Source organism: Dicentrarchus labrax, unplaced genomic scaffold (assembly GCF_905237075.1).
Source record: "Dicentrarchus labrax unplaced genomic scaffold, dlabrax2021, whole genome shotgun sequence".
Classification (NCBI taxonomy): Eukaryota; Metazoa; Chordata; class Actinopteri; family Moronidae; genus Dicentrarchus; species Dicentrarchus labrax.
The window spans coordinates 18,587,252-18,603,305 of NW_026136706.1; the positions used below are offsets into that span (position 1 = coordinate 18,587,252).

The following is a 16,054-nucleotide window of genomic DNA, read 5'->3' on the forward strand; positions in this document are numbered from 1 at the left end:
AACTATCACCAGTTGCTTCCTGTTTCTGTTTCTGCGAAGCAGCGCGCGCAGCCGGGCTGTGGAGTGGAGAGCAACAGCCCGGCAGAGGGAAACATCACGTGGTGACACTGACGTCATCGTCCCCATCTCCAAGCAACCCCTCCATCAGCACTCGCGTCACCGTGAGCCCGAGCCGCGTGGTTGCCCGGCAACCTGTGCCTTGCGCTCGGGTCCGGCCTTGCCTTGCACCCAGCTCGGAGCTCTGACGCGGGTGTGACGTTAATAAGGTGGGTATCAATTTGTTATGGTGGCAGAGGGAGGAGGAGGAGGAGGAGGAGGAGGGAGGAGTTCCCCCAGTGAGTGCCGAAGCCCTGTACTCTGCATTCCGGCGGAGCGCACAGGAACACCGGCCACAGACACAGTCCCGGGCCGAAAGACTTGTTGTATGAACTCAAAGTGAAGACGGGAGGAAAAAAGTTGCTCCGCGCGTGTTTTCGTGTAGTGTTTCCTCTCGGTTATTGTTGTCGATACTTCGCTCTGCTGGTGTAATGGTTTACGTTTCCTCTGAGAGCTGTCTGAACTCTGAGAGAAAGTGGTTTATGTCCGCTCTTTAAGGTAAGACAGGACTCCTCTCTCGGCTGGACTCAGTCTTTTACTGCCTGATATTTATTTTACGATTATTTGGTCATTTTCTTACCCAAAGCTATCTTTCGGTTTTAATCCCATCTCTGTTACTTTATAATTAATAGGTTCTATTTAACAATCAAAGAGGTCCTACAATTTATAATTAAATTATGGCGATAGGATTTACATTTACTTACTTTAATTTACTTAACCTTACTTATTAAAACTGGAATACCTAGCCTATTAGTAGCTACATTTTAAATAATTTACTACACTTCACATACGCTGTGAAGAAATGTTTGATTGCACCTCACTCACTCTAGGTTGGTGTGTCGTTTCCCACTGGACATACTTGTGATAGAAGGAAGTTTTCACACTGCTGTGATATATATATATATATATATATATATATATATATATATATATATATATATATATGGGCTTATATATGTATGTGTATATATATATATATATATATATATACATATATATAAGCCCACATATATAGATACTGTATAATTTTATTCTAAGTTGATTTATACACAACCATCTGCCAGATTAATGTAATATAAATATGTAATAAAAATGTAATCTGTTAATTTTCAGTGAAATAAAAAGCAGTGTGCCTCGTCCCTGCAGGTACTACCCTTGAACTATCCCAGCGCTGTAACTCCAGACTGTTGCTGCACCATGGTGATCATGACAGAGAACAGCCGGGGGGCTCAGTCCAGCCCTGCCCAGGGAAGGCCCCTGCAGGTCGGCTTCTACGAGATCATCCGCACCCTGGGGAAGGGAAACTTTGCGGTGGTGAAACTGGCCCGGCATAAAGTCACCAAAACACAGGTCAGTAGCTCTCCTGATTGTGTGCCAGTTTCTTTGTTTTTTTTAAAGATGCATAATCTTTGAAAGGCTCATTTTATTTAATTTACAATCGCCCTCTGGTTTTCCAGGTGGCCATTAAAATCATCGACAAGACCAGACTAAACCCCTCCAACCTGGAGAAGATTTACAGAGAGGTGCAGATTATGAAGCTGCTCAACCACCCACACATCATCAAACTCTACCAGGTGTGTATTATCTTTCATCTCTCTGCAGTGTTGCTGTTGGCCATTCATGCATGCGTGTGTGTGTGTGTGTGTGTGTGTGTGTGTGTGTGTGTGCGTGGCAGTGTGCTGTTCAACCTGTATTACACCCTTACCGTGTAGCCTGGTCTCGGTCGGCTCCATGTGCAGGCAGCCAGTCTGAACGCATGCATGAATCTGGAAATAAAATGCGGTGGTGTGCAGAATGGGGGCACATTTATCTCTCTCAATAACAATGTGGTGGTGCAGAGCATTGTGCCTTCATTATTGTTGATATGCGGATGCAGCAGTGCCATTATGTGTGGCAAAAAATAAGGGGCATTTGGTATCTAAGTGGTTTGTACTGGCTTGTGGTGAGCTGCTGACTCTCAGAGCGCACTGAATCATAAGTACAACACAACAGCATTAGTGCAATCCCGTTTGACCTCCCTCTGGGTGCGTCTACGTGTGTGTGTGTGTGTGTGTGTGTGTGTGTGTGTGTGTTAGTTATAGAGAGAGAGTGAGAATAATCATGGGTGCCAGTCAGTGCTGGGAACAATGCATTTCTAAGATGTTTTCAGTTATATAATGGTGGAGACAGAGATATGTGAGGCAGGGAACAGTCAGGAGAGTGCTGGTTAAAGATGCGTCCACAGGTCTGAACGCTGAGCCCAATTAGCATCTGTTGAAGCCCAGTGCAATGTGTCTGCGCGTCACGTGAAGGCCACCTCACAAAGCGCTGCTTTACAGCTAATCAAATTGAAGACTTAGTGGAAAGAATCCGCTTTTTTCCCCTCAGCTGGCCTTTGCAGGCGGCATGGCACGCGTCTGGAAGCAAACACACAAACACACACCCACACAAACAATCACACAATGCCCTTTTTTCTTCTTTTTTTTCCATGCTGTATTTTCTTTGCCCTTTGGTTAGCTCTGTACTGTTTTGCTACTTTTGAGGATTACTTAATGTCCGGTTTTAAGCAGCTTGGCAGTGTTTACTGTGAAATCATGTCTCGACTGCAACAATAACAGAATGGCTTTATCCCCACACCGTGTTTCTGGTCATACATGTTAGAGCTCAGTATAATATACAGCTGAAACAATTAGTCTGTTAAACTATTAGTTGTTTTGATTATTGATTAATCATTTAACACAGATTCCCTTGTTTCAGCCTCTCAGTTGGAAGGATTTGTTCATTGTGTTCAGGACAAAATACGATATTTAACGATGTCACCATGAGCTTCAGGAATGGACATTTTTCACTATTTTGACATTTTGAAGACCAAATTATTAATTAATATTAATTATCGGTAGATCAATCTATATTGAAAATAATTGTTAATTGCAGCTGTAGTATAATGCTGGCCCAGTACCTTGATATTGATAATACAACAATATTATTGGTGTGTGGAAGAGTGCTTTAATGTAGTTTAACCAAAGTAGTGACAGACAGCTGTGGAATTTAGTGACATTAATATTTAATGTTGCACTCAGAGGTGGCCGATGTGGACAAGAATTAATTCAAAGTTAAAATGATCACAAATGAGTCAAATGTCGAATATATTTGTTTGACTAGAACTCATTTCCAAAAGAATATATGTTGTCAAGGACTCTCACAATGTGACAGCTTTTGGTGACATCTCAATTAGGCATGAAAACTGTTAACCATGACACCTTGATACAGTTTTTTTTTCCCACAATATAACAAGAGAGAGATATTTGATGGGATTGTATTATCATCACGCAGTCTCTTTTAAAGGTGCTATCACAGCTCTGACGTCAAACATGGACGACCTCTGTCTTTATCCTGCAGGTGATGCATCCTTATTAGTTTTTTCCGTGCCCTTGGGTTGTCTGAGGTGATGCTAGTCAGATGGTCGGTACTCGACGATGGTTAGCAACCCTCTTCACCACTGCTGCTTCTCTTTCCTGTACAAAGGGACGATAGTGACATAAGAACGTCTTGTGATTCAAGGGTTACATCCTCTGAGTGCTGGTGCAGTTTTGTGGGGGATCATAGAATAGATCTCCCTCTCTCTTTTCCTTCTTCTCTTTGACCTTGTATCAATCACACACTCCCCTCTTATCCACTTAAAACCTCCCACCGGTGGGGCATTTAGTACAAGCTTGCCTGTTAAGACCAAATCTGCTTAACCCCACAAAAATGTGTTTTAAATTGTAGCGGAGATCCCAAATTGAATTGTGGAAAAGGTGTGTAATAAAATGCTGCGCAAGACATTAAAACTATTTGATGTGTTTGACGGAAAGGTGCAGGCATAACAACACGGAGTCTCAGGTTTGAATATATCAAAATAAAAGGGAAATAAAATGGAAAATATGGATGTTAAGGGGTTAATCATCCTTCTGGGATGGTTTGAGGGCCCTTGACGTGTCGTGCTTATTCTTCAGTGCCATGACGTCAGCTGCACCTCAAGGTGACAGAGCACCAGAGAGCTGCCCTATCTCACAGATAAAAGACTACTCTCAGCTCTGAGGCATCTGTGTATTGAATCATTCTTTGCTTGGTTCTCTAAAGGGACTGGTGACTGAAAAGAGTTAAGCTCCACCATTCAGTGGAATTTAGTGACATTTAATTCAAAGTTAGCCAGCAGCATTACATAGACAGGGCATTGTTACCTAACGGAAATTGCTTTGTTGTGCAACCTTTCTGCTCGACTGCTCTGTCCCCGAGGGCTCTCCTGGGAAATGGAAGCTTTCTATAAGCTCCGGGAAAGGATTGTGAATTGCGTCTTTCCAGCCTACATAGCGCGCTGGGCATTGAGTGATTGCACTTCTGGTGTTTTTGATACACGAGGCAGGCCCCATGTGAACAGCCTGTGTGAATCTGTCTCTCTGTTTCCTAGAAATAAAGAGATAGGGGGCAGCTTGAAATTTAACACTAGTGTCCGTTGCCAACTAGTGTCAGCCTCAGGGAAAACAGGTCCAACCATTTGATATTAGTGTGTCTGTGTGCATGTACACATTTCCCCTTTGGGTTTGTGTTTACGTGTATAAATGGATCTTAAAACGTGATATAAACGCATGCAGGAAGTTACTGACAGCTAGCTTATGCAACAGGGCATATCATGGAAAGCCAGGGTGTTGGTGCTCTGTGTGTGTGGAAGAAGTTTATGGAGAAGTATGAGAAGGGGATTTTTGTGGTTAGAAAATGTCTCGAGCCCGGAGATGCTCCAGGCTTCTTCGTCATCGCCAGCTGCCCATGACCCAGTTGGTTCAAACTCTGTCTCTCTGTCTTTCTCGTAGGTCATGGAGACCAAAGACATGCTGTACATTGTGACGGAGTATGCAAAGAACGGAGAAATGTTTGGTGAGTTCAGTTTTCAAATGTCTTTATTTATTTTACTTGTAAAAACGAATGTAGGCTGAATCTGTTGAGCGTGATAGAGCACCACAAACATGAACTAAAATATCCTCTGTCCCTCCAGACCACCTGACCTCAAATGGCCGTATGAGTGAAGATGAGGCACGAAAGAAGTTTTGGCAGATTCTTACAGCCGTGGACTACTGCCATCGACACCACATCGTTCACCGTGACCTAAAAACCGAGAACCTGTTGCTGGATGCCAATATGAATATCAAACTCGCTGGTAGGTCTGCCATATACAGTTTAATGTTACCATGGTTACTTGTTTGCTGGCAGGAAGGTGTTGTGCGATGTGAGACAGAGTGATAATTTACCTTTATTAGAAATGAATGTTTTGATCCCAACACTTGTATCTCTTTGCTGTTTTAGTTCATTTTCGCCTGGAGAACGTATTCACAACTTTGGGTTTCTTAAACCATTCTAATTAAACCACTGTTGTGCTGTCTCTGTGCTAATTAAGTGTGAATCATTCAATCATTTCACCAAAGCTAATATAATCCAGAGGAAATGACTTCAGCACACAAACAGACACTCTTGCATAAAGATATATTACGGCCTGAGTCTCGAGGCAGGGCGAGACAACCAGTCTTTTGTGTGAGAGACGATATGCAAATGTTGGCCCGATATGATCTGGTCTATGAATGTCTATGAACGTCATGATGACAAATTACATAAGACACTGTGGTTAAAGGATGGCAACACATTTGTGTTCCGGCGCCCCGAGCCCCAGACTGTGGAATGTAGACAAAGCAAACAAGTTTGAATAACAAAATCATTGTGTATCTCTGCTCCTGTTTTACAGACTTTGGATTTGGAAACTTCTACAATGCAGGGGAGCCTCTGTCTACGTGGTGTGGCAGTCCGCCTTATGCTGCCCCTGAAGTGTTTGAAGGGAAAGAGTATGAGGGGCCTCAGCTGGACATTTGGGTAGGCTTATACAAGAAAAATATAGTCACAATCAATCCAGCATTAATGTTCTTCTGATGCTAATATTCTCCTTTTTGCTGTTTTCTTTGCAGAGCCTTGGTGTGGTGCTTTATGTTCTTGTCTGCGGCTCTCTTCCATTTGATGGACCCAGCCTTCCTGCGCTCAGACAGAGAGTCACTGAGGGACGATTCAGAATCCCTTTCTTCATGTCCCAAGGTATGATGGCAAAAAACCATAACAAGTACCGGTAATTACTAATTCTGTCTGAATCTCAAGTGCTCAGAAGCCGAGACTCATTCCCTTTTTTGACATCCTCCAGACTGTGAAAACCTGATCCGTAAGATGCTGGTCGTGGACCCAGCCAGGAGGATCAGTGTGGCCCAGATCAAGCAGCACCGCTGGATGGTGGCAGACCCAACAGCCGCCCACCAGACCCTTAGCCATTCCCTGACAGAGTACAACTCAAACCTGGGGGACTACAGTGAACCTGTGCTGGGCATCATGAACACACTGGGCATCGACCGCCAGAGGACTATCGAGGTAACTGACTGATAAAGTTTACTTACTTACTTACTTACTTATGTCTGAGAATTAGTGTTGTGCTGCCTCACAGATAGAGGGGAAGACAAAGAAAAGCAATAAGGATCGGAAGAGATGGAAGGTAAACAAAGTGGCAAAAGCACTAATCTACTGTCTGTCCTTTCCTTCAGTCTCTGCAGAGCAGCAGCTACAATCACTTCTCTGCTATCTACTACCTGCTGCTGGAGAGAGTGAGAGAACATCGCAGCCAGCAGCTGAGCCGCCAGTGTGGAACCTGGAGCCAGAGATCCAGGAGCACCTCCGACTCCACCAGCCCAGAGGTGAGCACTCCAGCTGGGTGTTATTGAGCTTAAAGTTGTACGTAGTCCTGATCTAACCTGTGGCTTGTACTTGAAATCTAAAATGCTTTCTGCTTGCTTTTAGGTGATCATGGAGTCCACCACAGACAGCTTCAGAGCCACAGCATTTTCAATTCCAGCCAAAAGCGCTCCTCCAGTGTACTCAGAAAAGGAGTATGACCAAGGTGGATTGTTCCAGGTAAACATATTTTAATAAAACTTGACAGCATTCAGAAGCTCATAGGTTAGGATACTTCACCCTCCACCCTGATACCTATCTAACACAGGCAAATGCTCTTCTGTCAATTAGTAACAGTCCAACTCCTTCTTACAGCGTGTGGTGTTTCCAGTGGAGGCCAGCCTGAACAGACTGCTCTGGAACCGCTCCATTTCACCCAACAGCCTGCTGGAGACAAGCATCAGCGAAGAGGTGCGACCCAGGGATCTGGAGGAGGAGGAGGCAACACAAACCCTGGGACCCCTGCTCCCTCCCACCACCACCTCCCGCAGACACACTCTGGCTGAGGTGTCGGCCCGTTTCCACCAGTGCAACCCTCCATGTAAGTATGCAATACATATGTAAAACAGCACATGTTAATCCACAGTCTGTCGTATATAGAGTCTAATTTCTTCCTGGTCTTGTTTCTGTAGGTATCGTGGTCAGTCCCTCAGATGGTGCCTCTTCTGACAGCTGTCTGAAGTCCTCATCCAGTCCTGCCCCCACCATGCAGGCTGCTATGGGTGAGATGTCAACACTTCTAGCCTCGGGAGCTGAAGGTGGAGCTTTGCTGCCTGCTGGAGCTCCCATGGCCCTCTCCTCCCACCTCCTGCCCCAGGCCCAGGGCAGCCTGCCTGCGGCCAGCTTCCAAGAGGGCCGCAGAGCCTCTGATACCTCCCTCACTCAAGGTACAGTAGCATGACCATGTGTCAGTTATCCACTCTGATTTTCCATTTTCATGTCTAATGTGTCACATTATTGGATCAAATGAGTATTGTGTAACACTTTGCCACGCCTTTCCACAGGCCTCAAAGCTTTCCGCCAGCAGCTGAGGAAAAACACACGCACTAAAGGGCTTCTGGGATTAAATAAGATCAAGGGTCTGACGAGGCAGGTTGTTCCTCCAGCCTCCTGTAACCGCGGTAGCCGAGGGTCACTGGGTCCAGCTCTGTCCGAGCACCGTAGCATGTTGGAGGAGGTGCTGCACCAGCAAAGGTGAGACACACTATTACATTAAAGCACATTGTTGTAAAATACCATATATTTGATCATGTCGATCAAAAGCTCTTATGTGCATTGAGTCTGAGTCTGATCCTCTCTCTGTTTTCTAGGATGCTACAGATCCAGCACCAACCCCAGCCTCAGGTCCAAGCCACTCAGACAGGACCTACCCAGAATGCCCTGATCTTTCTGGCCCAGCAGCAGTCACCTTCTCCTCCACCTACTACCGTGTTCGCTTCCTCCTCAATTTTTGACACCCCTACCCCCTCCGCCCTGCCTCCCCAGCAAGCTTCAGTAGGTCTACAGCACGGACCCTGGCAACAAACCCTCGAGACTTCCTCCTCCGGCTGCTCCTCATCCTCCTCATCCTGCTACTCCTCTACTCTGTCACCCGTGGCCTCCGCTGCTTACCTTCTCGAGGCTCGTCTACACATCAGCCAGCAAACCCACCCTCACATCCACGCCAGCCTCCAACAGCAGCCCCAGTGTGCAACACAAGGCACCTTCCCCATCATGTCCAAACCAATGGTGTGGAGCATGGGCTCAGTCTCCAGCACAGATCCTAACATGCAGGAGTTGGGCCGGGCTGCACAGCAGCAGCTCAGTAGCTGTGTGATGGTGAAGTAATACATCCGCCATCGAGACCAGCGATTGTTCTCTCTGTGGAAGACACTCGTAGCAAAAAAAATTGTGATTTTTTGAACCGAGAAGAAAAGAGAGCAGACGTGACGAGAAAGAACAAAAAGCAGATGCAAGCGACAAATTTACACTTTATTTAACAACATGCGGTACACGTGAGAATGTGTCCACGCTTGTTTGTATGTTGTGTTTGCTTTTGATTTCATATAAGCTAAAGACTAAGCAATAACCAAACTCTGGACAATGTGTTAAAACCGTATCAGACGGCCAGAGAAGCAATAATAGACTGAAAGACTTTCATCCAGCTCCCAGATGGACTCACTTGAATAAAATGAGAGCTGACGTTAGTTTGTTGTTTTGAATACAGGAAGGCTCGCTCTTCCTCATTCTTTTTTTAGTCACTTTTTGTGTCATTTCCTGTTCTCAACATTTTTCACTTGACTGGACAGAAGACCAAAATTCTTTCTTTTTGTTTTAATTTTTCCTACTTTGTTCGCCTTTCTAAAGAGAAATTTTCCGTAGCAGTGCAATGTACATGTGGTATAGTGCCCTAAGCTTACAAACGTTCACTGAAGGAGTCCATTTGTATTGAAACTGTGACCTTTCTTTTGTTCCTGCGCAGATTATTATAGCTACGCAAATGCTGCTTTTACCTCAAGCTGCAAAAAGACTGCTTCATCCTAAACAGCCAAAACTGAAGAAAGATAGTGTCTCGCTGATTGAGTAAAGCACAACAGGTACTTCACTCAGCTTGGTAGCACCTTACATAATGTGGATACATCGATCGATCCGTATTCCTTTTGTTTGATAGACGCTTTTACTACCTCCTCAGGCAAGAATTTGCAAACAGACCAACATCAATCCCAGAATATCAAGGGAATGACGGTTTTCATATGGACAGAACAAAGACTGGGAACAGTGCAATATTTCACATTGAAATACAAAGGAAAGATGAGGCTCTACATAGGATGATCAAAATGTACATGCATATTTGCCTGAGGGTTTTTTGTTATGACTTTAAATGTTGTCTGTTTGCTGTGTTAGCTAGCTGACTAGAACAGGTACTAGTTATGTAACATAATAAGATGATACTGTAGACATTGAGAGGAAAGACTCAAGGCATTTCAAAATGCTGTCTCTTCACACAGCATGCTTGTAGTTCTTTAACTGAAAGGAATCATTTGGGTTTTACCAAAGAGTGAACAGCACAAGAGACGGGCGATCTATCACAAATACACTACTGACTTTTCACTTGTTGAATGCTGTCTCAAAATGTAGCATGGTGGTTGGCTAGCATTTTCACACAATCTCCTCCTTAGCTTTTGCTGTGAGAAAACTCCCGCTGCCACCAAATCCTACTGCTACACATGTTGTTATTATCTCTAGCTGTTACTATCAGGACCATGGTGGTATTCATTTTTTGTACTTTTCTAGAAAAGAAGAAGATAAAAAAAGAAACATAAAAAAACATAAAAATCTGAACATAGCAATACCATGTTGTGCTGGAAGTTGAACTTTCTTCAGTTGTCCATAAGTGGCTAGAAATAGGTAGAAATTACCTGCAGTCAGTTCAGACCACGTATTAGAAAGCTGCAAGAGATGTGTAATATTGTAAGCTTAGTTAGTTCTCTCATATCTGTGAAACATCCTTTAGAAGAGCAGTGTTTTTCCAAACCCAGTCCTACGTTGGAAACATGCAGTGTTGATATTTTGATCCAATAATTTTTGGTTGATTGCACTCACTACCAACACTTGTGCCTTTATCTGAACAAACCCACCCAGAGGTCTCCATCTCTCATCACTACACTGAAGAAAGAAAGATGAATGGCTGCTTACTGGCCATTTAAAAGCCCCTTTTGATATCTTCTCTGACCTCTCTCTCTTCTCTGAATCCGACCTTTGAACTTGCTGTGTAAACAGACGCAAGAATTGCACTTTATTCATATTTCTTATTACTGATTTTTTTTGTCTCATGATGAAAAACTTCACAAAACCATTGAAACACTAAGTCTTGTGATGCAAATCTGTAAGATGACCCCTTTTGATAAATTTTGGATAATAAGAAGTATTTCTTTTTTTTCTGATTTGTTACTTGACTGTGTAGGCATGTGCATGTCTGTGTGTGAGTGTGTGCATGTGTGAGTGTGTGTGGAGGGAGGAAGAGTTGGAGAGAGATTGTTAGTTCAAGAAAGATTGTTTATTTATGTGGCTATTTATTTAAATAAAGTTCACTTCCTAAACTGTCTGTTGTTTGGATTTTATTTAAGTTTTAAATAGAATATTTACATATCATCGTAACTGTAGATAACTTTACTTGACTTTAACAACTCTTTTACAACTTACAACATACACTTTCATTCATGTTTACAGTTTATAATAATAATAAAGGATCATGAAGATTATTGCATCTTCTGTGTTCATGCTGCGTTCATGTCAGGATGGATGGTAGTCATGGAAAACGGCTGTATGATTACAGATTTGGTTGTGTGAGGATTAAATTACTGCGCACTATGTAACACCATATATACTTTATATTTATACCTTATAAATCTGGGTTAAATTACACTGAATAACAATGTGACTTCTCAACATTTTATATTTTTATATGCTGAAAAATTGAAGCGCTCAGCTACACACCAGGCTATTACGGATATTTTAATACTGATATTACATATATTTACATATATCCATATAGTCTATGTTTTGAATTTAAATTTTTTACCCTTATTCTAAGGAATATTTTTTTCTCTTGTAGTCGTACCCTAACCCAGCACATAATGAGTGACCATTATTATATTCAAAGAGTAAGAGGTTTTAACTCTCACATGGTGAGATATATATATAGATTGTGTCTATAATAGTAATGCTGTCTCTAAATAGGCTCTGATACATGTCAGCATTACTGGTATTCGTCAGTAACAATAAAGACAGCTAGTAATAATTCTGGTAAGACTTAATTCAGAATTCATTATGTATTATTTATCACAGAGTTGTATATAAATGGACAATACAGGAGCATAAAATACTGGCACTAACTGATGAAATGTTACTGCTTATTACGCTCATCCTCTTTTGCTAACCGATGACAAGGCACACTGATGATGATGCACTGGCACCCTTTGATAATGCCATGATGCACAGCGATGATGCATCGGACCCTGATGACCCTCCTGCTGGCCGGTTATTCATAAAACTGAGAACGGACAGGTGTCTGACGTTTGACAGGAAAGGCTATGTGGGAGTCAAGTGACGCAACAGCCAAATCAGAAGCCAAACCGTCCGTGAGCCAAGTGAACTCTGCTCTCCTCTCGCTGCTCGCTCATTATCTCCAGTTAGAAAACAGAAAGATATGAAACTCCGTTTAAATTCCTGCAGCACTGAACGGCCTGCTCCAAACTTACAAATGTGCTGCTCACTACATGTAGCTACAGGTTTACACTGTGAGGGGCCACACAGACACACATACACACATACATGTCACATATGGCTTGACATTTGGCACATGGCCCTAGGGGAGCTGCTTGTGAGGGTTCATTCAGTCAGTGTGAAATGAACACTGTGCATCTGACGTCCAGCCACCACAAACATATCAGTCATCAGCTGCTGCCTGCTGCTGACGTGACCCTGTATTAACTAACAAGCCTTCTGTAACCCACTCTCACCAGCACAACTATCTGATTTATAGATGTATGTGTTTGAGTATGTGGGGCACAACAACGAGGATATTGATGTAAACCCTTGTAGCACATTTCTTGTATGAAACATTTTGTACACAGGGAAACTTAACTTGCCAGTCATAAGAACAAAAACAATAAGTAAGAGAGCCTGCAGCCGTGCCAGCAACTCTGTGAGGCTGTGTTTTGGCACAGCAGTGTTGCTAATATCAGCATGCTTACACGTTCAAATTGTTTTTGTTTTCATTTATCTATTCATTTTTTCCTTTCAAAGGGATGATTAAAACATATTAAAGATAGGGTGCCTGGATAGCTCAGTGGGTAGAACTGGCAACCCATGTACCGATGCTGAGTCCTTGCTGCAGTGGCCCAGGGCTCGTATCCAACCTACAGCCTTTTGCTGCGTGTCATCCCCTCTTTCTGCCCCCCTTCCCTGTCTGTCTTCAGCTGTCACTATAATAAAGACAATAAATGCCCAAAAAATATTCAAAAAAAACATATTAAAGACAAATCCAAATCTGAATTTAAGATAATTTAACACTTATTAAGCCCTTTATTTAAGACATTTTAAGACTTCCTGAGTCAGTGTTTTACTGTCTGTTGAGTATTCAGTATCCATCTCAGCGACAGATATATAAAGATGATTCTGTTTATAACTCTGTGAGGTTTGCTGTGTATCTGTGGATGTAAACTGAGCTCCAAGGTTGGGGCAGTTCTGTCTGGGTCACCCAGTACAGAGAAACACAGGACTCAGTGTGACCAGTACTGAGCTCCCAGTGCTACACAACTCTCTGCATGCATGAACTGAACAGGAGGAGCAGAGAAATGGTAAATAAGGCCGGAGAAGTACGAACAGTGGTGGAAGAAGGATTCAGATCCCATATTTACATAAAAGCAGCAATACAACAAAAGTATTGGGCCCCACAGCAGTTACAGTTGTTGACGAAAACATAAATAAACCCTTCCTTCTGCTGACAACTATATGTTCATATACTATATATAAGCTAATTTGTTTTTGCAAGATTCATTTTGTTAATGAAAAGTAAATATATATATACAGAATAGGTGATATTTGGGCACAGAAAGCTAAGACAAAAATCCAAATGCATTACTTTATCAGACAGGAAGCAATGTGACCATAAAATATCTGGTAAAAATTCCCTAAACAGACACATTAGCTCACCACTCAGAAATAGAGGTAGGTTAAGGAAATGTGGAATTTTTACAAGCTATATTAATGTTGTGGTGGTGTTACATTATATAGCATTATGTGTACGTTGTGTTGTGGATCATTCAGCCTGTGTTTTCAGATCAGATAATAAGATAAAACCTCCTAAGACAGCTGGGCACTGTAATTCAAACAGGAGTAAATATGTTGGGGACTATTTTCTGTGAATGAATACACATTTGATGCACTAGTGAGTATTTACAGCAGCAGCACAGTGTGGGATTTACATCAAAATAAGCAACAGTGCCCATGTTCATCGTAATTAAAGAACACTGTGGTAAGATCACACAAAAATCCATCATTCCAGGCTTCAAGCTTCCAAACCACACTGGTTCAGACCAATCAGCGCTCTGTTAGGAAGTACTGGGGCAGCATGACCTACTGGGGTGGTTGAACCATGGATGGGGTTAGGGCTATACTTGTGTGAGAAGTGATTGTTCACTCTGAAACAACAATGACGGCTGCTAAAGAGGTTAGTGTAGATGCTGCTATCATCAATTATATCAGAACTACAGAGTATTTCTGTACTGAAAGAAGAATAAAGAGCGACACTGAAGGCTGTTATTGATGGAAAATATGTTTATCTCCTGACTGGCAATAGTTTGACTACGTTATATGGTTCATTGATCTGATTGGTTGAAGGCCAATAGTTCATCCAATCACCTGCATAGTATTTTGAAAGTGCCTGCCCTTTTCCAAACCGTTCCCAACGGCGACTTCCCAGATGGTTCTGTGTCACAAATGTAACAAACCTGCTGCTGTTTTTTTAATAGTTTTAGGACAACAATGGAGGCCTGTGGCACAGAGGAACACCTGTTTGTAGGATCAATTCATTGTGGGTTGCAGTCTGTTTGTGGTATTTGCTGTGAATATTGCCGGCCTCGTCCTTGAAGTAGAGTAATTGTACTCGTACTTACACCACTATGCAAGAGAGAAGATCTCATCCACACATCCAGAGCAGAACGTTCAAAGCAGTTTGGAATTTACACAGGACTATTACGCACATTAGTGTGAAGAGCACTTGGATGGACCTTTCCTCTCTCACCCCTCTACTCACCAACCCACACACACACACACACCACAGAAAGTGAAAGGAATCCAAGGTTCTACACAGAGACAGCTCGCCATAAAATATTCAGAGTGTTTTGAATAAGTAACTCAGTTATCAAAAGTGAAAGTGCATTGAGCAGAGAGGTTTCCCAGAATCTCTTTGCGTGGACAAAAGCGGAACAGACAGACAATTAGAAAAAAAGCAGAAGCCAGAGAGAAAAGTGTAACTGCAACGCATGAGAAAGGAACTTTATGCCTGATGACGAAAGGGAAATTCAGACTCATACGGTCAATCATACTGTAGCCACGAGAACTGTTGCATGAGATGAAATGTAGCAGTGACTGTAAGCAAAAGCCCACTGGCCTGAATATGATGTAAAGCATATGGAAACTAAGAAATATTAGGAGGTGACTGTAGGGGCTTTTGGACCTCTCTCCATGCTGTGAGATTAGCAGCAACCTAATTGTGTGTACGTGAGTGAGAAACTGTACACATGGGTCACTGCCAATAATCGAGCTCTCTGGCAGGACGAGTATGAATACCAGAGGATTTGTGGAACTTGTGGAGGTTCAGAGAGAAAAAATAAACAACTTTCGGAAGTGCGCGACAGGGGCTCTGCATCACAGTGTTTGCTGCAGTCAGTTCACTGATCTACAGCGGGACAGCAGCAGAAACCTGTTTTTATATTTGAAAATAACACTAATTCTGATAATTTATTAAGTTCTACTAATGTATTTAAAGCGGCTTGAATCTATTTCTATAACAACAACGTATCAAATGACAATGTCAAAAGAATGTGATAGTGTGAATGCACATTCATCCAGAAAGTTCTCTGAGGAGTTAGTGGAGACCAGAAACAGAGTTAAAAGAGAGTGAATATTGAACTTACACCCAACTTCTGGGAGTGTAAATCAGCAAGTGTTTGCAAACAAGTTCACTATATTAACTTAAAATTTGATGATATGTCAAAATTGTGCTCATCGCTTGTTTCCAATGCCCCTGAGTTATTGCAGGTTTAAAGTCCTGTGTTAGTGATCTTCATCAAGTCCAACATATCCTGTGACCACGTCCTGTTTACCAGGAATTTGAGCTCACATTTACTGGTAAAATATCTCACTTGAATTTAGTTCTTCTTAACCAAATCAACTGTCTAATAACAGAGTATCACATGTTGTTTACATTGTAAAGCCCTCTGAGATAAATCTGTGACTCTGACGGTGGCTGAATAAATAAAAGTACTTGAGTCGAGCTCAGGGGACCACTGCAGGAAGTGAAAAACAAAGGCGAGGAAAGAACTCTCCTGTTTGTTTTTGTTAATAGCCTGAACATATTGTTAATCACATGGCATTGCAGAGAAATGGAAGTTTTATAGATTCACCTCCTACACTGTGT

At 42.5% G+C, this 16,054-nt stretch overlaps 1 protein-coding gene across 1 annotated transcript; it reads left to right on the plus strand.

The window, feature by feature from the left end:
- Positions 1–339: 339 nt before the first annotated feature.
- On the plus strand, positions 340–10,949 carry sik1 (salt-inducible kinase 1). Its single transcript, XM_051404180.1, has 14 exons — positions 340–594; positions 1,243–1,446; positions 1,554–1,670; positions 4,926–4,989; positions 5,108–5,269; positions 5,849–5,973; positions 6,066–6,189; positions 6,293–6,513; positions 6,684–6,833; positions 6,937–7,050; positions 7,186–7,411; positions 7,503–7,757; positions 7,875–8,064; positions 8,181–10,949. Exons 2-14 carry the CDS (start codon positions 1,294–1,296, stop codon positions 8,695–8,697), a joined length of 2,418 nt encoding a protein of 805 aa, XP_051260140.1. The 5' UTR covers positions 340–594; positions 1,243–1,293; the 3' UTR covers positions 8,698–10,949.
- Positions 10,950–16,054: the final 5,105 nt, after the last annotated feature.

Bases quoted from the DNA above. Each gene is read 5' to 3' on its own strand.
- sik1 (XM_051404180.1), top strand. From the start codon at position 1,294: ATGGTGATCATGACAGAGAACAGCCGGGGGGCTCAGTCCAGCCCTGCC. The intron at 5,270-5,848 runs GTAGGTCTGCCA...CCTGTTTTACAG, and splicing joins TATGAATATCAAACTCGCTG to ACTTTGGATTTGGAAACTTC. The intron at 7,051-7,185 runs GTAAACATATTT...TCCTTCTTACAG, and splicing joins ACCAAGGTGGATTGTTCCAG to CGTGTGGTGTTTCCAGTGGA.